Below are 22,085 nucleotides of genomic sequence, written 5' to 3'. Positions count from 1 at the left end.
GTTTGTGGCTGAAAGTAAAGAGATAGAAGAAGGGGTGCTAACACAGAAGCTGAGTCCTTAAAAGAGACCGGTGGTCTACCTGTTGATGCAACTAAAAAGAGACTGTGTTTTCATATTCCTCCACTAACCAATGCAAAGCAAGTTTAAAAGGTTCCTGGACGCTACAGGCCTTTGCAGACTGTGGATTCCAGGTTTTGCTGAATTAAAAAGATGAACAGCCCTTCGTATAAGAAATAAAGAATAACCTTGGATGGCCTTGGATGCTATTGAGACTGCCCTAATGTTGTCCCCAACTTTGGGACTCCTAAATGTGACTGAGAACAAAAGTATTGCCAAAGAGGTTCTTACTCAGAAATTGGGACCCTAAAAGACCAGTGGCACTTGAAAAATTAGACCTGGTGACTGAGGGATGGCCTGCTTGTCTGCATATAGTGGCTTCTGGTCAGAGACACATGATTCAATTGTTTCCCTGGCTGATGGACACATTATTAGAGCTTTTTTGACAGAACAAGTGACTTTTGCTTCCCCTGCTAACCTGCTGAGTCTTCACCTACTCATCGAAGGAACTTTGGCTCAGAAGGCTGAACTCCTGGCGCTAACCCAAGCCCTGCGGTTGGCTGAAGGCAGAGACATCAAAGACAAAGAAAAAATTCTGGCCCTCCTAGAAGCTCCTGAATGAACTGGGTGAGTTGGGATATCGGGTATCGGCTAAGAAAGCTCAGCTATGTCGTACCGAGGTGCCGACGACGGAAAGCGGTGGCTCACCGAAGCCAAGGAAAAGGCTGTGATGCTGATCCCAACCCCCACCACCCCGCGCCACGTGAGTTTCTGGGAACGGTGGGCTTTTACAGACTCTGGACTAAAGAAAAAGTCCCATTCACCTGGACTGAGGAACACCAGAAAGCCTTTGACAGCATAAAGGCAGTCTTGCTTGCAGCCCCCGCTCTGGCTTTGCCAGATCTGACTAAGCCTTTTACCCTACACGGATGGCAGTAGCCTCATGGTTAAAGGTAAGCGGAAGGCGGGGACAGCAGTGCAGCAGTGGACAAAAAGCAGGTGATCTAGGCCAGCAGCCTCCCTAAAGAGACTTCAGCCCAAAAAGCTGAACTTGTGGTTTTGATACAAGCTTTATAAATGACACTGACAGCGGGTATGCTTTTGCCACTGTATGGAACAATATGCAGACAAAGAAAGCTGTTGACATCTGCAGAGAAAGACGTTCTCAATATAGATAAATGAGACTGCTCACATAGTCATCAAGAAGATTATTAAAGAAAATTTTTCCAAGGTTCAGAGTGCCAAAAGCAATAGTGTCAGATAATGTTGCCCAGGTAAGTCAGGGTGTGGCCAAGTATTCAGAGGTCAAAAATTACATTGTGTGTATAGACCTCAGAGCTCAGGATAGATAAAAATTAGTTTAAAACTCTAAGACGGACCTTGACAAAATTAATCGTGGAGACTGGCATGGACTTGGTGTTCCTTCCCTATGTCCTATCTCTTGATTCAGTTTTACTCTGTTTAAGATCCTTTATGAAACTCCTATGCCCATCATAGTCTCAAATGATGTGTTTAAACCTATGTTGTTAATAATGCTCTGTATGCTAAGTTAAAAGGGCTTGCAGGTGGTACAGAAAAAAAGTCTGGTCACAACTGGTTACAGTGAACGAGCTGGATATCCCAAGGACATCTCACCAGTTCCAGCCAGAGATCTGATCTACGTGCACCTGCGTCATGCCCAGACCCTAACTAAATTAGTTATTGAGACTGGCGGTAAAGACTGGGTGACCCTCCTTCCCTTTGTGCTTCTCAGAGTCCGAAACACACCTGGACGTTTTACTTCTTTGACTGAGTCTAGCAGGATATTGGATCCCTGTGTTGACTCTTTCTCACCCTCTGCTCTGTTTACCCATTTAAAGGCCTTGGAGGTTGTCAGAACACAGATCTGGGACCAGATCAAAGAAGCTCATGCACCTGAGACTACAGCAGTTCGGTCCTTGTCAGATGACATCGCACCGGCACTCTTGAGCCTCGGTGGAAAGGACCATATCTGATACTGTTAACAACTCCACGCCTCCCACGTCAAGAAGGCTCCTAGCCAGGGTAGAGGCAACCATGAAGACAACTGGACGGTGGCAACTACTGACAATCCTCTTAAACTTCGTTTGTGTCGTGGGGGCCACCCTAAGCCTAGGGAACGACAACCCTCTTGCCCCGATTCAACAGTCATGGGAAGTGCTTAATGGGGAGGGAAACATTGTATGGGCAATCACTGCAGCACATCCCCCTTGGACTTGGTGGCCTGATCTCACACCTGACATTTGTAAGTTAGTAGCAGGATCTCCCAATTGGGACCTCCCTGACCATACTGATCTTAGTAACCCACCCCCTGAACAGCGGTGTGTTTCAGGTGGAATAGGGAACATGTATGGGTGTTCAGGGCAGTTCTACCGAGCTAATCTTAGAGCTGCACAGTTTTATGTTTGCCCTGGTCAGGGTCAAAACAAAGAGCTTCAACAAAAATGTGGGGGGGCATCAGATTATTTCTGTGGCAAATGGACATGTGAAACGACAGGGGATGCCTACTGGAAGCCTTCCTCTGACTGGGATCTAATCACGGTAAAACGAGGTAGTGGTTATGATAAGCCATATCAAGGAGAAAGAGATCCCCATAAATATCCAAACTATGGCGACCTCCATCCAGATGAGGCCGCCATAGGAGCTTATGGGTGTGCTACTGAGAACAGCCCCCCAGGACCATGCAAAGGTAAATACTGCAACCCCCTACTTATAAAATTCACTGAAAAAGGAAAACAAAATCGTTTAAGTTGGCTTAAAGGAAATAAGTGGGGTTGGCATGTATCCAGTCCACCGAGAGACCCTGGGTTCATTTTTACAATCAGGCTAACAGTGAGACCTTCCCTATCGACCTTAGTTTCCCCACCGCCCCTAGATACAAAAAGCCGTCTGGTCAGTCTAGTTCAAGGAGCTTTTTTTAGTGTTGAATAGGACTAATCCTAATATGACTCAATCATGTTGGTTATGCTATGACTCTAGGCCCCCTTATTATGAAGGAATTGCTCAGATCAGGACTTATAATACTACTTCAGATCATTCTCAATGCCTTTGGGGAAAAAACAGAAAGCTGACTCTGGAAGCAGTTTCAGGAAGTGGACTCTGTTTAGGCCAGGCACCTCAGGATAAACGGCACCTTTGTAATCAGACCCAGAACATCCAGCCTAGCAAAAGTGGTCAGTATCTGGTGCCTCCCATAGACACAGTATGGGCTTGCAATACCGGTCTCACTCCTTGTGTATCTCTATCTGTTTTTAATAGTTCCAAAGACTTCTGCATTTTAGTTCAGCTTATTCCTAGACTCCTGTATCATGATGATAGCTCCTTTTTAGATAAGTTTGATCATCGGGTCCGTTGGAGAAGAGAGCCCATTACCTTAACCCTGGCAGTACTTTTGGGATTGGGAGTAGCAGCAGGAGTAGGTACAGGGACCGCTGCCTTAATTCAGACCCCCCAATACTATGAAGAATTACGTACAGCTATGGACATTGATATTAGAACTATAGAACAGTCTATAACTAAATTAGAAGAATCTTTAACTTCCCTGTCTGAAGTAGTGCTGCAAAATAGGAGGGGATTAGACTTATTGTTCCTTAAAGAAGGAGGACTTTGTGCTGCCCTAAAAGAAGAATGTTGTTTTTATGTTGATCATTCAGGAGTAATCAAAGACTCTATGGCCAGACTTAGAGAACGCCTAGATATGTGTAAAAGAGAGAGAGAAAGCCAACAAGGATGGTTCGAAAGCTGGTTTAATAAGTCCCCTTGGCTTACCACTCTCCTCTCCTCCATAGCAGGACCCTTAATTATACTTATGCTTTTGCTTATTTTTGGCCCCTGCATTCTTAATAAGTTAGTGGCTTTTATCAGAGAAAGAATAAATGCAGTGCAGGTTATGGTATTAAGGCAAAAATATCGGGTCTTTCAGGAAGCCGGTACCCAGCTCTAAGATTAGAGCTTGTCCCTAAAAGAAGGGGGGAATGAAAGAGTTAATTACTGGACACCTGAACTCTCCATGAACTCTTCAGCTCAGAGTTCTCTTACCCCTCCCATCCAGAGATAGTTCCCGGAGCACTCCTGAACTTTTTACCCCAAGGTACCCCCTCCCAATTGGAAACTGCTCCAGGAACATTTTTTAGATAAGGGGTCTCCTGGAAAAAACCTAGTCCTACCCCTCCCAACTGAAGACTATGCCAAGAACATTTTTGAGATAGGGGCCTCCTGGTAATATCCCAGAATGTTCCAATAGATCGAGTACATTGCCAAAATATAGGACACGACCCCTTGGTTATGTAAAGCCCCTTGGCAGAACACCTTGGTGACGTAAAACTTGTACTTTTTACCTGGCTATTTCCTATAAAAGCTTGTGAAAAGTTTGGGCTAATTGCCGAATCTCCTCTGCACCTTGCAGGCTGCATGAGATCCGACCCCAGATATCTGGTATATGTGCTTTTTATGTTCTTTCTTGTCATTGCGGTATTAAATCTTACTCTCTATACATCTTAAGTTCGGTCTCAGTGTCTTCTTGGGTGCGCGGCTGACCCGAGGCTTGAGTAAGTGCCTCCCTTTGGGAGTTTTGGAGTCTTTCAGTTGTCAACAAGTCTATGAACATCCAACCATCAGAAAAGAATCAAGGCCAAGTATAGCAGCACAAATATGTAATCCCAGCACTTGGAAAGATGAGGCAGGAAAATGCAAAGTTGGAAGACAGACTAGAACCATAAGATCCTATCCCAAAATACATCTGCAAAAGTCTAGTACTGTACACAATCATCAAGCCTGCTTAAAAGTTTAAGTGTTAAAGACAGTCAAATGACAAACATAAGCACTTAAACAGTAGAGCTGTCAATACAGAATTGTATTTAATAAGCTTTTAATTCTTTAGGAAAAATAAATCATTCAAAGATCATAATTAATAATATAATTCTAAATACACAGTGATCCAAATAGGTGGAAGTCATGGTTTAACACTGAGCCTTTTATCCAAGCTCATGTGTTAAACCATTGTTCTTTAGCTGGTTGCATTATTTAGGGAAAACAAGCAAACCTGTAAGAGATAAAACAAACTGGGGAATATAGGCCTTTGAACGTTATGGTCCACAGGCCTCTTTCTTAATATCTCATGTCTACCAGGATATGAACAACTGCTTCTACATGGTCCTCCCACCTAGAGCTGTTTGCCATGATATACTAAATCCCCAAACCCCTGAGTTGAAATAAATCTTCCTTTCCTTGGTTTTGTACCAAGTTTGTTATTGTTTTGGTTTTGGTTTGTTTTTTCAATTTTGGATGTTTGGGGGTTTTTGTCTTGTTTTCTTTCAGTTTTTCAATACAATGTTTTCCTGGGTAGCCCTGGGTATCCTAGAACTAGCTCTGTCTGTGGGAACAGGACCACGAAGGATGGGTAGTGAGAGATGATGAATCCTGGGAATCACAGTGCAGATCTGAATCTATTGTGTAGCTCCTTATAAGCTTGCATTCAGTGTTTAAGCAGATCCAAAGGCCCTAAAACCAAGGACAATCCAATTTTTCTACACTGTCACCTTGTCCCAATGAAAGCCTACCTGATGAGGGTAACTCAAAAGGGGAGCTGGGAGGGCAGAAGTAGCTACCACCCTGACTTCAGTTCCTTTTTTTGTTGTCTCACCAGTGTTTCAGGAGCCATCTTAGATCTAATGTCCGGTATGACAAATCAGGACTCTTGGAGAATTCACAGGAGGCTGTAGTACCTTGCTCTCCATCCCACATTTTCCTTCACAAGTTTGACCTCTACATCCCTGTCTGTATATGTACACCAGGGTGGCCTCAAACTCAGAGATATGCCTGCCCCTGCCCCTGCCCCTGCCCCTGCCTCTCTGCCTCTGCCTCTCTGCCTCTGCCTCTCTGCCTCTGCCTCTCTGCCTCTGCCTCTCTGCCTCTGCCTCTCTGCCTCTGCCTCTGCCTCTGCCTCTGCCTCTGCCTCTGCCTCTGCCTCTGCCTCTGCCTCTGCCTCTGCCTCTGCCTCTGCCTCTGCCTCTGCCTCTTCAGTACCGGGATTTAAGTTGTATACCAAGCACAGCTTATATCAAGTATTTTTAAATATTTAAATTAATTTTATTAGTTAAAAAATGGGGTAGGGATCTGGGGATGAGAACACAAGAGATCAGGTGGGGGAAGACAGAGGGAGAGAGTACTAAGACAAGTGGAATTGTGAGAGGGGCATCTCTGTGACAAGCTAGAAATCTAATGCGATAAAAATCTCCCAAGAATCAAGGAGAGTGACCCTACCTAAGATTTCTAACCATGAGGGAAGCAGAGCCTGAAGCAGCCATCGCCTGTAACCAGACAAGACTTCTAATGGAAGGATTGGAACACTAACCCAGCCACAAAACCTTCAACCTACAATTTGTCCTGCAAAAAGATGTACTGGAATAATGGAGGTCCAGAAATTATAGGAGTGGCCAAGCAATGAATAGTTCACATTGAGACTCATGCTATGAGAGAGAGCCCACCCATGCCACTACCTGGAGAGGCTGCATAGTCCAGAGACTCAAGTTAGAATCAAAGGTGACTGGCAATAAATAAATAAATAAAATCAATTAAATGATTCCTAATGATATTCTGCTAAATTCACAGATTGGTGCCGAGTCCAATTATATATATCAGAGAGGCTTCACACAGCAACTGATGGAAAGACCTGCAGAATGGAATGACAGCCAAACATTAGGTGGGGCCCAGGAACACTTCAGAAGAGAGGGAGGAAGAATTATAGGAAGCCCAGGAGAAAGCAGTTTCCTGTCTTGCTTTGGAGATTACAGTTAATTAAGTTGGATGAATCTCAGAAGAGACCTTGAACTTTGGACTTTTAACCTTGTTGTGACTGCTATAGACTATGAGGACTTTGAAAGTTGTTTTCCAGCCTTTTACTGTGAGGTATTGTCTGTCTTTGTCACTGAGGTGAGTTTCCTGTATGCAGCAAAATGTTGAGTCCTGTTTATGTACCCACTCTGTTAGTCTATATATTTTTATTGGGGATTTAAGTTCATGAATATTAAGAGATATTAAGGAATACACATTATTGCTTGCTGTTACTTTCATTCTAGAGATGGAATTATGTTTATGTGATTATCTTCTCAGTTTGTTGAAAGATGATTGATTTCTTGCTTTTTCTATGGTGTAGTTTCCCTCCTTCTGTTGAAGTTTTCCCTTTATTATCTTTTGTAGGGCTGGATTTGTGACAAGATAATATATAAATTTGGTTTTGTCATGGAATTTCTTGGCTTCTCCATCTATGGTAATTGAGAGTTTTGTTGGGCATAATAGTCTGGGCTTGCATTTTTGTTCTCTTAGGGTCTGTATGACATCTGCCCAGGATCTTCTAGCTCTCAAGGTCTCTGGTGAGAAGTCTGGTGTAATTCTGATAGAAATGCCTTTATATGTTGCTTGACCCTTTTCCCTTACTGCTTTTAATATTCTTTCTTTGTTTTGTGCATTTGGTGTTTTGATTATTATGTGACAGGAGAAATTTCTTTTCTGGTCCAGTCTATTTGGAGTTCTGTAGGCTTCTAGTATGTTCATGGGCATCTCTTTCTTTAGGTTAGGGAAGTTTACTTCTATAATGTTGTTGAAGATATTTACTGGCCCTTTAACTTGGAAATTTTTGCTCTGGATGGTTTCGTTCAATTCCTTCACCTGTGTGGTTGTTTTATTTTCCTGTATTTATCTAAGGGATTTTTGTGTTTCCTCTTTAAGGGATTCTACCAGTTTACCTGTGTTCTTCTGTATTTTTTAAAGGCAGTTATTTATGCCCTCCTTGAAGTCCTCTATCAGCATCATGAGATTTTATTTTAAATCCAAATCTTGCTTTTCTGATGTGTTGGGATGTCCAGAACTTGCTTCTTTTCATTAGAACTGGGTTCTGATGATGTCATGTAGCCTTGGTTTCTGTTGGTAAGTTTCTTGAGCTTGCCTTTTGCCATCTGGTTATTTCTGGTGTTAGTTGGTCTTGCTGTCTCTGGCTGGGGTTTGTTCCTCCTGTGGGCCTGTAAGCTTGTGTCAGCACTCCTGGGAGACCAGCTCTCCCATGTCAGGACTCATGCACAGAGGGCTATGAGACAGCCCCTCCTCCTGTGTGCAGATGGAGACCAGAAGGCCCCTTTCCTACCTGCTCCACCATTCTTGTGCCCTGTGTACTCCTGGCTTGACCTGCTTTGTACAGTCACCAGAGAGAAAATGGCAATCTCACCTCCAAGCCTGGGGTTTAAACCCCTCCCTGGATACCAGCTCTCCCCTGGCAGGACCCGTGCACAGACAACTGTGGAACAGCTGCTGCTCCCAGGTACAGATGGGGACCGGAAGGCTATAAATTATTTTGATGACTTAAAAAAGGTGTCAATACTGAGTTTTGTATTTTAAAATAAATTTTATTAGTTTAATAAAAAAAATTTAAAAGTTCATTACATGGTACAGACTTTGGATCTAGTTAATTCTAATGTGCAATATCTTTAGTTGTATGTTTTAAATAAGTTTTTGAAATTAAACTAACAATTAACTACAATCTACCATTGTACATAAAATTTTTTCATGTCTCAGAAGGCAGTCAAAAGTGCCCATGACTAAAGTAAACGTTTTGTTTCATGTCTCCTAACCACTACTCATCTAATATGATATGACCAATCATATGACATATGATCTTCATGTTCTTCACATCTGGTCGCTTCACATCTGTGACATTTTTAATTTATACTTTTTATTACCAAGGCTTTAACAATCACACATATACAAAATATGTATCTTTTACCCGGGTATCTTTAATGAACTTCAAAATAGTACAGGTAGTTCCTTTTTCAAAACCCTTGCATACATCATACAAGCACATGCCATTCATTAGGCTTAAATGCATATTCTTCTTAAAGCCTGACCTTTAGACATGCTTTTACATGCTGAGATGCAAAATGGCAGAGGTAGTTCCTCCCCTTCCTTGTCGTTGACCAAACACGTGGCTCACAGATTAACAGCATGAATATCTTTTTTTTTCTTTTTAAAAATTTTTTATTAGGTATTTTCCTCATTTACATTTCCAATGCTATCCCAAAAGTCCACCATACCCACCCCCCACTCCCCTACCCACCCACTCCCCCTTTTTGGCCCTGACTTTCCCCTGTACTAGGTCATATAAAGTTTGCATGTCCAATGGGCCTCTCTTTCCAGTGATGGCCGACTAGGCCATCTTTTGATACATATGCAGCTGGAGACAAGAGCTCCAGGGTACTGGTTAGTTCATATTGTTGTTCCACCTATAGGGTTGCATTTCCCTTTAGCACCTTGGGTACTTTCTCTAGCTCCTCCATTGGGGGCCCTGTGATCCATCCAATAGCTGACTGTGAGCATCCACTTCTGGGTTTGCTAGGCCCCGGCATAGTCTCACAAGAGACAGCTATATCTGGGTCCTTTCAGCAAAGTCTTGCTAGTAAAGAATGAATTGTATTCTTATTATTGTTCTCAGTTATTTCTCTGCAAGCTTTTTCTAAACAACACACACATACACATACACATACACATACTTCATGTTCATATAAAAGAGAACCAGAAAACATTAAAGGACCCTTTATTTATACTTTATTGTATGAATATGAATGTCAGCCTCTCTCAGTCTGTGGCATTATTGTTCACCAATTTCATTACACAGCATAGTCATATCATTAGAATACTGGAGGTCAGATACATTCCATCATCTGAATGTCAAGGAATTAAGCCATAGTATCTCAAGAGCAGATCAACTTTGGCTTCTATCTTCTTCCTTTTTACTACACCTTCTATACAATTCAACTACTATATTGAATGGCCTGACAATATATATCTCTGTGTGAACAGGTCAGTAGAAATGATTTCCTTTTCTTATCTACCAAAATTCATGTTGGCATGATTTCATAAGTAAGCATAAGGATGATGCATATTCTGCCTTTTGAAAGCCCTACTTGATCCATTATGAGGCAGGATGAGGACTTGTGAACCCATTGCCATCCAGAAACTTTAGGAGTGTAATCTGAATCATGGTCCCTATAGCATGTATCTCCTCTTACCAGAAGCAGTAACTGTGCACTGATAAAGCTAGGCATTACATCATCATCACCTGCCAGCTCTATTCTCTAAACATCCATCCCCAAAGCCCATAGAAGTGGAGACATAATGATAAACATCATTTTGTTCTCCTGGTAGACATTAAATTTGAGCTTTGTGCATCATTGTCTCCTTAGGGACCCTTGGAGATAATCAAAGAGAGCTTCGTGAAGATAAGCTCACCATAAAAGCAACCCTGCCAGTGTTCCCACCACCATGCAGGTCCTAGACTCTGCATCAGTTCTCATCAAGAGAATAGTGAGAATTCATATATGTGTAAAGTCTTTCTGCAAAGATACTAGATAAAGTAAGATTCTCAGGTCTGACTTTCAAAAGCTTTTCTGATCTCAGTACAGTTTCTTCTTCTTCTTCTTCTTCTTCTTCTTCTTCTTCTTCTTCTTCTTCTTCTTCTTCTTCTTCTTCTTCTTCTTCTTCTTCTTCTTCTTCTTCTTCTTCTTCTTCTTCTTCTTCTCCTCCTCCTCCTCCTCCTCCTCCTCCTCCTCCTCCTCCTCCTCCTCCTCCTCCTCCTCCTCCTCCTTCTTCTTCTTCTTCTTCTTCTTCTTCTTCTTCTTCTTCTTCTTCTTCTTCTTCTTCTTCTTCTTCTTCTTTTCATTTTTCACTTATTCACTTTATATCCTGATAACTGCCCATCCCCACAGCCCTTCCTCAATCCCCCTTCCCCTTCTCCTTTGTAAAGGTGGGGACAGCCCCAGGTATTCCTGGACCCTGGCACATCAAGTCTCTGTGAGGCTAGGTGTTTCCTCTCCCATTAAAGTCAGACAGGGCAATCTAGCTAGAAGAACATATCCCACATACAGGCAACAGTTTTTGGGATAGCTTCTACTCTAGTTGTTTGGGACCCACATGAATATCAAGCTGCTCAGTGGAGTTTCATCAAAATGTGATCACCTTTCTGAATCAAGAACATCTCTGGTACCACAGTGAGTAAAAGATCTTTTGCAAAGTGCAGCCATTTAGCAAAGCTGAGTCTGAAGAGAAGAAAGAGTTCAGAAATCCCCACTGAATGGGAAACACAGTATCAAACTCAGAACAAGGAATGTTCTGTGCTTAAAATGGAGTTGGTATTTTCAGCCATTGAGTCATAAACTTCACATTAGGAGTGACCCTTTGGCCATTCAGTATTTTTATATTTGTATGGAACTTTTGATCTATCCATTCCTATAGCTCCTATAACCATATCTGTAGTAGGATGGAAAAAAAAGTTGAAATCCTTGATTAATATGCAGTATATCTTTTCATTTTATCCTTTTTTATTTTTTAAATTATTACTGAAAATAGCTTCTCCTCACATATTATAAGTCCAGACCACAGTTTTCCCTCCCTCCACTTCCTCCAAGTTTCCCCCTACTATCCTCTTCTCTGGGTCTACTCCTTTTCCATTTCCTCTTCAGAAAAGAGCAGGTCTTCCAGAGACAACATCCAAATAGGACAAAACAAGCTACAGGAAGACAAGTCAAAATCCTTATATTGAGGTTGTATAATTTTAATCTCAATGCAATACAAATTCCATTCATGGTATCTGTCCTTTCATCCATCCATGCACTATACACAAAATTGTGTGGATTACTGTTCTGGGAACAGAATCCAGGAATAAGCAACCTTGAAAAGGGGTGAAATGATATAGTAGTAAGAAGATTATGGTGTTCAATCTTTGCTCAAATAACCTTTCACCTTGCCAGTATCTCAGGAACTGCTTCTATTACTGCTGTCTATTATAACCATGCCATTCTTTGCTTATTCCTCCAAAGTGAAGAGCTAGAGTTGTGTGGATAGCATCAAGAAGCAAAAATATTAGAATACGCTTTATTTGCAGAAGCATTAAGAATAATAAACACAGTAAAACAGACTCACTTTGAAGTTACATTTCTAATCACTTCCTACTAAATTCACTTGCATGCTAATTGTTTGGTTCTTTTTTTTTTATTGGCTATTTTCTTTATTTACATTTCAATTGTTATCCTCTTTGCTAGTTTCACCTCTGAAAATCCCCTATCCTCTCCCACCCTGCTCCCCAACACCCACTCATACTTCCTGGCCCTGGCATTCTGCTATACTGGGGCATAGAACCTTCACAGGACCAAGGGCCTCTCTTCCCATTGATGACCAACTAGGCCATCCTCTGCTACATATGCAGCCAGAGTCATGAGTCCCACCATGTATTTTCTTTGATTAATGGTTTAGTTCCAGGGAGCTCTGGGGGTGTTGGTTAGTTCATATTGTTGTTCCTCCTATGGGGCTGAAATCTCCTTCAGCCCCTTGGGTATTTTCTCTAGCTTTCATTGGGGACCCTGTGCTCTGTTCAATGTATAGCTGTGAGCATCCACTTCTATATTTGTCAGGCAGTGGCAGAACCTCTCAGGAGAGAGCTATATCAGGGTCCTGTCATCAAGCTCTTGTTGGCATCTGCCATAATGTCTGGGTTTGGTGGTTGTTTATGGTATGGAACCCCAGATGGGGCAGTTTCTGGATGGTCATTACTTCAGGGTCTGCTCCGAACTTTGTCTCTGTACCTCCTTCCAATGGATTTTTCTTCCCCCTTCTAAGAGAGATCGAAGTATCCATACTTTGGTTTTCCTTCTTGTTGAGTTTCATGTGTTTTTCAAATTGTATCTTGGGTATTCTAAGTTTCTGGGCTAATATCCACTTATCAGTGAGTGCATATCATGTGTGTTCTTTTGTGATTGGGTTACCTCATTCAGGATGATAGCCTCTAGATCCACCCATTTGTCTAAGAATTCCATGCAGTCATTTTTTAAATAGCTGAGTAGTACTCCATTGTGTAAATGTACCACATTTTCTGTATCCAATCCCCTGTTGAGGGACATTTGGGTTCTTTCCAGCTTCTTGCTATTATAAATAAGACTCCTATGAACACAGTGGAGCATGTGTCCTTATGACATGTTGGAACATCTTCTGGGTATATCCCCAGGAGTGATATAGCTGTATCCTCAGGTAGTGCTATGTCCAGTTTTCCGAGGAAACTCCCAACTGGTATCAGAGTGGTAGTACCATCTTGTAATCCCACCAGTAATGGAGGAGTGCTCATCTTTCACCACATCCTCGCCAGCATCTGCTGTCACCTGAGTTTTTCTTTTTTTTCTTTTACTTTATTTTATTTGTTATTAGATATTTTCTTTATTTACATTTCAAACGTTATCCCCTTTCCTGTTTCCCCTCTGAAAACTTCCTATCCCATTCCCTCTCACCCTGATCATTAACCCACTCAGTCTCTACTTCTCTGTTCTGCCACTCCCCTACATTGATCTTAGACATTCTGACTGGTGTGAGGTGGAATCTCGGGGTTGTTTTGACTGGCATTTCCTTGATGATTAAGGATTTTGAACATGTTTTTAGGTGCTTCTCAGCCATTCGGTATTCCTCAGTTGAGAATTCTCTGTTTAGCTCTGTACCACATTTTTTGATAGGGTTATTTGGTTTTCTGGAGTCTTCTACAGAAAAAAGAAAATTCACTTCTTGAATTTTTTATATATATTGGATCTTAGCCCCCTATTGGATTTAGGATTGGTAAAGATCTTTTCCCAATCAATTGGTTGCCATTTCATCTTCAATAAGGACACTGTCAATACAGTGTCCTTTGCCTTACAGAAGCTTTGTAATTTTGTAACGTCCCATTTGTTGATTCTTGATCTTACAGCACAAGCCATTGATGTTCTTTCTGTTCAGGATTTTTTCCCCTGTGCTTATATCCTCAAGGCTCTTCCCCACTTTCTCCTATATAAGTTTCAGTGTCTCTGGTCTTATGTGGAGTTCCTTGATCCCCTTAGACTTGAGCTTTGTACAAGGAGATGAGAATGGATATATATATATATATATATATATATAAAGGTTTGATTTGCATTCTACTATATGCAAACCTCCAGTTGAGACAGCACCATTTGTTGAAAATGCTGTCTTCTATTCACTGGATAGTTTTAGCTCCCTAGCAAAGGTCCAGTGAACATAGGTGTGACAGTTCATTTCTGGGTCTTCAATTATACTCCATTGATCTACCTGTCTGTCATTGTACCAGTACCAGGCAGTTTTTATCACAATTGTTCTGTAGAACAGCTTGAGATCAGGCATGGTGATTCCACCAGAGGTTATTTTATCCTTGAGAATGGTTTTTGCTATTCTAGGTTTTTATTATTCCAGATGAACTTGCAAATTGCCCTTTCTAACTCCATGAAGAATTGAGTTGGAATTTTGATGGGGATTGCATTGAATCTGTAGATTGCTTTCGGCAAGATAGCCACTTTTACTATATCAATCCTGCCAATCCATGAGCATGGGAAATCTTTCTATCTTCTGAGATCTTTGATTTCTTTCTTAAGCGAGAGGAAGTTGCTATCATACAGATATTTCACTTCCTTAGTTGGAGTCACACCAAGGTATTTTATATTATTTATGACTATTGTGAAGGATGTTGTTTCCCTAATTTCTTTCTCAGCCTGTTCATCCTTTGTGTACAGAAAGGCCACTAATTTGTATGAGTTAATTTTATATCCAGCTACTTCACTTAGGTTGTTTATCAGGATTAGAAGTTCTTTGGTGTGAACATAGAGGAGCATGTGTCCTTATCGATTGGAACATCTTCTCCATATATGCCCAGGAGAGGTATAGTGGGATCCTCCAGTAGTACTATGCCCAATTTTCTGAGGAACCACCAGACTGATTTCCAGAGTGGTTGTACAAGCTTGCAATTCCACCAACAATGGAGGGGTATTCCTCTTTCTCCACATCCTTGCCAGCATCAGCTGTCACCTGAATTTTTGATCTTAGCCATTCTGACTGGTGTGAGGTGGAATCTCAGGGTTATTTTGATTTGCATTTCCCTGATGATTAAGGATGCTGAACATTTTTTCAGGTGCTTCTCAGCCATTTGGTATTCTTCAGGTGAGAATTCTTTGTTTAGCTCTGAGCCCCATTTTTTAATGGGGTTATTTGATTTTCTGGACTCCACCTTCTTGAGTACTTTATATATATTGGATATTAGTCCCCTATCTGATTTAGGATAGGTAAAGATCCATTCCCAATCTATTGGTGGCCTTTTTGTCTTATTGACGTTGTCTTTTGCCTTACAGAAGCTTTGCAATTTTATGAGGTTTCATTTGTCGATTCTCGATCTTACAGCACAAGCCATTGCTGTTCTATTCAGGAAGTTTTTTCCCTGTGCCCATATCTTCAAGGCTTTTCCCCAATTTCTCCTCTATAAGTTTCAGTGTCTCTGGTTTTATGTGGAGTTTCTTGATCCACTTAGATTTGACCTTAGTACAAGGAGATAGGAATGGATCAATTTGCAATCTTCTACATGATAACAGCCAGTTATGCCAGCACCATTTGTTGAGAATGCTGTCTATTTTCCATTGGATGGTTTTAGCTCCCTTGTCAACAATCAAGTGACCATAGGTGTGTGGGTTCATTTCTGGGTCTTCAATTCTATTCCATTGGTCTACTTGTCTTTTGCTATACCAGTACCATGCAGTTTTTATCAAAATTGCTCTATAGTACAGCTTTAGGTCAGGCATGGTGATTACACCAGAGGTTCTTTTATCCTTGAGAAGAGTTTTTGCTATCCTAGGTTTTTTGTTATTCCAGATGAATCTGCAGACTGCCCCTTCTAATTCGTTGAAGAAGTGAGTTTGAATTTTTATGGGGATTGCACTGAATCTGTAGATTGCTTTTGGCAAGATAGACATTTTTACTATATTGATCCTGCCAATCCATGAGCGTGGGAGATCTTTCCATCTTCTGAGATCTTCTTTAATTCCTTTCTTCAGAGACTTGAAATTCCTATCATACAGATCTTTCACTTCCTTAGTTAGAGTCACCCCAAGGTATTTTATATTATTTGTGCAGCCTTATTTATAATAGCCAGAAGCTGGAAAGAACCCAGATGCCCTCAACAGAGGAATGGATACAGAAAATGTGATACATTTACGCAATGGAGTACTACTCAGCTATTATAAAGAATGAATTTATGAAATTCCTAGGCAAATGGATGGACCTGGAGGGCATCATCCTGAGTGAGGTAACCCAATCACAAAAGAACTCACATGACATGTACTCACTGATAAGTGGATATTAGCCCAGAAACTTAGAATACCCAACATATAAGATACTATTTGCAAAACACATGAAACTCAAGAAGAACAAAATGAAGGTGTGGACACTTTGCCCCTTCTTAGAATTGGGAACAAAACAGGCATGGAAGGAGTTACAGAGACACAGTTTGGAGCTGAGACAAAAGGATGGACCATCTAGAGACTCCATACCCAGGGATCCATCCCATAATCACCCTCCAAAAGCTGATACCATTGCATACACAATCAAGATTTTGCTGAAAGGACCCTGATATAGCTGTCTCTTGTGAGGTTATGCTGGGGCCTAGCAAACACAGAAGTGGATGCTCACAGTCAGCTATTGGATGGAACACAGGGCTCCCAATGGAGGAGATAGAGAAAGTACCCAAGGAGCTAAAGGGATCTGCAACCCTATAGGTGGAACAACAATACAAACTAACCAGTACCCCTCAGAGCTCATGTCTCTAGTTGCATATGTATCAGAAGATGGCCTAGGTGCCATCAGTGGAAAGAGAGGCCCATTGGTCTTGCAAACTTTATATGCCCCAGTACAGGGGAAAGCCAGGGCCAAGAAGTGGGAGTGGGTTGGTAGGGGAGTGGCGGGGGAGTGGTTATGGGGGACTTTTGGGATAGCATTGAAAATATAAATGAAGAAAATACCTAAATAAAAAAGAAAAAGAAAAAATTTTTACCTCTGATGAGTATGAAGTGTTTCTCCTTACCTTTTTTTGATAACTTTAGGTTGAAATTCGATTTTGTTCTATATTAGAATGGCTACTCCAGCTTGTTTCTTGAGACCATTTGCTTGGAAAATTGTTTTCCAGCCTTTTCCTATGTGGTAGTGTCAGTCTTTGCCACTGACGTGGGTTTCCTGTATGCAGCAAAAACCTGGGTTCTGTTAACATACCCAGTCTCTTAGTTTATGCATTTTTATTGGAGAACTGAGACCATTGATATTAAGAGATATTAAGGAAAATTAAGTGTTGCTTCCTGTTATTTTTGTATTTAGATGTGGAATTCTGTTCATTTGCTATCTTCTTTTCGGTTTGTTGAAAGATAACTTTCTTGCTTTTTCCCTCCTTGTGTTGGAGTTTTCACTTTATTTTTCTTTGAAGGGCTGGATTTGTGGAAATATATTATATAAATTTGGTTTTTGTTATGGAATATCTTGGTTTCTCCATCTATGTTAATTGAGAGTTTTGCTGAATATAATAATAGCCTGGGCTGGCATTTGTGTTTTCTTAGTGTCTGTATGACATCTGCCTAGGTTCTTTTGGCTTTCATAGTCTCTGGTGAGAAGTCAGGTGTAGTTCTGATAGGTCTGCCTTTATATGTTCCTTGACCTTTTTCCCTTACTGCTTTTAATATTCTTTCTTTGATTTGTGCATTTGGTGTTTTGATTATTATGTGATGGGCGGAATTTCCTTTCTAGTCTAAACTTTTTGAAGTTCTGTAGGCTTCTTGTATGTTCATGGGAATCTCTTTCTTTAAGTTGGGACATTTTCTTCTATAATTTTGTTGAAGATATTTACTGGCCCTTTAATTTGGGAATCTTCCTTTGCATCTATACTTATTAACCTTAGGTTTGTTCTTCTCATTGTGTCCTGGATTTCCTGGATGTTTTGGGTTAGTATGTTTTTGCATTTCACATTTTCTTTGGTTGTTATGTCAATATTTTCTATGGTATCTCCTGCACCTGAGATTCTCTCTTCTATCTCTTGTATTCTGTTCATGATGCTTGCATGTATGGCTCCTGACTTCTTTCCTAGATTTTCTGTCTCCAGAGTTGTCTCCCTTTGTGATTTCTTTACTGTTTCTACTTCCATTTTCAGATCCTGGATGGTTTTTTTCAATTCTTTCATCTGTTTGGATGTGTTGTCTTGTATATCTTTATGGGAGTTATTTGTGTCCTTCTTATAGTCTTCCATCATCTTCATCATGAGAAGTGACTTTAGATCCATATCTTGCTTTTCTGATGTTATGGTGTATCCAGGACTTGTTGTGGCAGGAGAGTTGGGTTTGATGATGCCAAGTAACCTTGGTTTCTGTTGCTTCTGTTTTTACAATTTCTTTCTGCCATCTGATTATCTCTAGTGCTCCCTGCTCTTGATATATCTGATTGGAGCTTATCCTTCCTGTCATCCCAGTGAGTCAGAACTTCTCAGAGTCCAGATTTCTTTGTGGTCCTGTGATTCTGGGATCCTGCAATGCTGAGATTCTGGATATGTCAGAATTCCTAGCAGTTAAGCTTCCTCTGACACCCTGAGATCCTAGTGTGACCAAGCTCCTAGGATCCTGGGATTCTAGGATCCTAAAATCCTGTGCATGTTAGAGTGCTAGAAGTGGTACTTCTGGAGTCCATAAGGCTGTCTGCTGAGTTTGAAACCAAGTTAGACCAGCGCCAACCAGAAGGAATCTGAGCCACTGGTCAGGCGGGGTTCCTGTGTATGTGCTCCAGCTAGCCCCTGGCACTCCTTATTCTGTTGGAGCAGGTGTTGTGTTCCACTCACCAGTGATCCTAAGCTCCTGAGCTTGCTAGGGCGCCTGAGGGGTGAAATGTCCTCTGGGGACTGTCCACCGAGTTCGGGCCTAAGGTGGCCCTGTGCTGGGGCCAACCAGAAGGGCATACTAACTCCTTATTTATTGGTTGAGCTCCTGTCATGTGCAATGTACTCTGCATTGTCCTGAGCTATCTTTCTCCCCGGCAAGAACACACTCGGATAATCGGATTCTTCTGCAGCATGCTTTATTGCTTCTTAAGGAGGGAAGACCCTGACCCCGGAAAATGGCGTTGCTTATATAGCCCTCAGCCATGGCATTTCAGCACCTGATGTGGCATGTCAGCTCCTGATTTGTTGCTCACCCATCACCCCATTACTACGCCCCGAGATGCGCAGTGACTAGGCGTGAGTTCACTTTCGCACCTGCGTACAAGGCTTGTTTACTAGTTAGGCACAGCGGAGACCAGTGCCATCTTATAATGGCGATTGCTCGCGGCACGGCTCTCCACACTGCATAATTCATAAAACAGGAAAGACTTGGTTGAGAATGTAGAAACAAGACATGAAAACTGAATAGAACGCAAAACACATGACATATGGCTGCAATATCTTCTCAAAAATGAAATAGCTAAATATTCTGAAAAATAAAAACTCTGGCTGTCAACATGATCTTGTGTTCAAAAGTAAATGTAGAAATGGGAAATATAGATATGATCATAACAGCTTGTAATCATATCTATGTTACCTGTAATGGATTTAATTTAATTTTTTTAGCTACAATGTATTAAATGATTTGACTAACTGAAAGCTCCACAGTGTACACCAAGAAACAACCCTCTATTTTTGTAACAGCTAATCCATATTTGTCTTTGTTCCTCAGCACACATTTCATTGCCCACAGCAGTGATCTCCACAGGGCCTGTCACGACGGTATGACAGAGAACCAGACATGGATCCCAGAATTTATCCTGCAGGGATTCCTCCTCAGCCCGCGGATGGAGATGCTCCTCTGTGGCCTCTTCTCCCTGCTCTATACTTTCACTCTGCTGGGGAACGGAGTCATTCTGGGGCTCATCTGGCTTGACTGCAGACTCCACACCCCCATGTACTTCTTTCTCTCCCACCTGGCCATCGTTGATATTTCATATGCTACCAACAATGTCCCCAAGATGTTGGCAAACTTTCTCGCTAAGAAAAAATCTATTTCTTTTGCCCCATGTATAATGCAGACATTTTTATACATGGCTTTTGCTCACACTGAGTGTCTCATCCTGGTGATGATGTCCTATGATCGGTATGCTGCCATCTGCCAACCCTTACAATACTCTGTCATCATGGGCTGGAAAGTGTGCACCATTATGGCTATTTCTTCTTGGGCATGTGGCTCCCTCTTAGCCCTGGTCCACGTTGTTCTTATCCTGAGGCTGCCATTTTGTGGGCATCATGAAATCAACCACTTCTTCTGTGAAATATTATCTGTCCTTAAGTTGGTCTGTGCTGACACAACACTCAACCAAATTGTCATCTTTGCAGCTTCTGTATTTATCTTAGTGGGACCACTGTGCTTTGTGCTGGTTTCCTACACACGTATCCTGATTGCCATCCTGAAGATCCAGTCAGGAGAGGGTCGCAGAAAGGCCTTCTCGACCTGTTCCTCCCACCTCTGTGTGGTCGGGCTCTTCTTTGGTAGTGCCATCGTCATGTACATGGCCCCCAAGTCCCAGCACCCAGAAACGCAGCAGAAGGTTCTTTCCTTGTTTTACAGCCTTTTCAACCCCATGTTGAATCCCCTGATCTACAGCTTGAGGAACACTGAAGTCAAGGGTGCTGTGAAGAGAGTGTTCTGGAAACAGAGATCAAGATGAATACCCAAGAGAGACTGTGGAGCTATAGTGTATTTTCTATGAGATTGTAGGAATGGAAATAAAATGCTTTACAGTCTCGTAGGTTTCTGAAGTCATGAGTATATACTGATTAGGGTTTCCCCCTATTTACCAAATAACCAAATTCCAATGCACAGCCAAAAAGGCACAGATGTACAGGTTACAAAGAGTCAGGAGGCAGCAAAGCACAGAAACCAGGAGTCATGAATTTCTCCTGTCTCTTCCACATCTCTTTATAAGATTTGATTACTCATTATTTAAGGTGTAGTTCTCTGTGGTTTCCTTTTAAAGTCGTTTCCATCTTCCTTATTGACATAAATGTATGCTAAAGAGGCTATACATATGCTGCTCCAGTATATACCTCTAACAATGCAGCATAAATATGCATCTTAATTAAGAAACCCCTACTGAGAATGTAGCAAGGACTAGGGATGGAGGGAGTACCTGATGCATGGCTTTACTATGAATATCACCCAAATGAGCAGATAAATTTAATCTTATGGGAAAAAATGTTTAATTGCATGGGCTTTGTTTTTCCTTTAAATGAAAAGCAAAGAACGATCAAGGTGTTTGTTTAATTTCCTCATATTTTATATCATTAACCAAAACAGGTTTACAGAGAAATTGTATTTAGAGTAAACATGAAAGAAGGCTTTTGAGAAATTCCCATTACAAAGTGATAAGGGTGCTAGTTCACCAGTATTGCAATTGCATATAAACTGTATAAGGGTGAAAAAGTAGCACACAGGATAAAGGCACCAAGGAAAACAGATAGTTGTTTGAACACTGTAGATCACCTGACCAAAGATACAATAAGTATAACAACAGGACTTTTAGGAATCTCACCGAAGTTCCATGGACATGTACCCTGGGTGATGGAAGTATGCATTTCTGGGCCTCTATAAGTTAGAATATGAAAGAGCCTTTGGGTTTATTTTAAGAGAAAATCAGGAACTAAGCAACCATCACAGTGCGATGAAGTGATTTTTTTAACACAGTCAGTTTCTATGATCATTCGCTCCTTCTCTATCCTTCTAGCATTGGTGACATTCACAGGTCATTCTATTCACCGTGCCTTAGTTATTTTTATTCTGTTTGACCCCTTATTATTGTTTTCTGATGAAATAAAGAAGCAGAGGGAAACTTTTTCCTTCCACTTTCTCTTCTACGGTATTATTTTGCTGGCTGGTCTGCACTTTCAACTCACCTGGGAAGAACATCTTGTCTCTTGCAATTATCTCCACAATAGGTACACTTTTCTAGTCATCAGAAATCCACAACCTTTGCTCTAAAATCTACACAAGAGGAAAAACCTAAGTAAATTAATTTTTCCTTTCAATGGATGTCACTATAAAGTACTGTAGAATTATTATAGTATTATTTTTACTGGATTGAATCAAGATTTCTCTCATTCATCTTGAACCATTTTTATA

General features: G+C 41.3%; 1 protein-coding gene and 1 long non-coding RNA gene across 2 annotated transcripts; both read left to right on the top strand.

The window, feature by feature from the left end:
* The first annotated feature begins 259 nt into the window (after positions 1-259).
* Positions 260-2,598, top strand: LOC147003998 (uncharacterized). The gene is made up of 2 exons (XR_015047648.1): positions 260-820; positions 1,917-2,598. It is a non-coding gene; the product is annotated as an uncharacterized LOC147003998 (long non-coding RNA).
* Positions 2,599-19,701: 17,103 nt separating this feature from the next.
* On the top strand, positions 19,702-20,634 carry LOC110296811 (olfactory receptor 2A5). The gene has a single exon (XM_021165597.1). The coding sequence runs from the start codon at positions 19,702-19,704 to the stop codon at positions 20,632-20,634; it is 933 nt and encodes a 310-aa protein (XP_021021256.1).
* The last annotated feature ends 1,451 nt before the right edge of the window (positions 20,635-22,085 follow it).

Source organism: Mus caroli, unplaced genomic scaffold (genome assembly GCF_978045245.1).
Source record: "Mus caroli unplaced genomic scaffold, Mus_caroli_1 scaffold_7, whole genome shotgun sequence".
Classification (NCBI taxonomy): Eukaryota; Metazoa; Chordata; class Mammalia; order Rodentia; family Muridae; genus Mus; species Mus caroli.
This window is presented reverse-complemented; position numbering and strand designations above follow the sequence as displayed.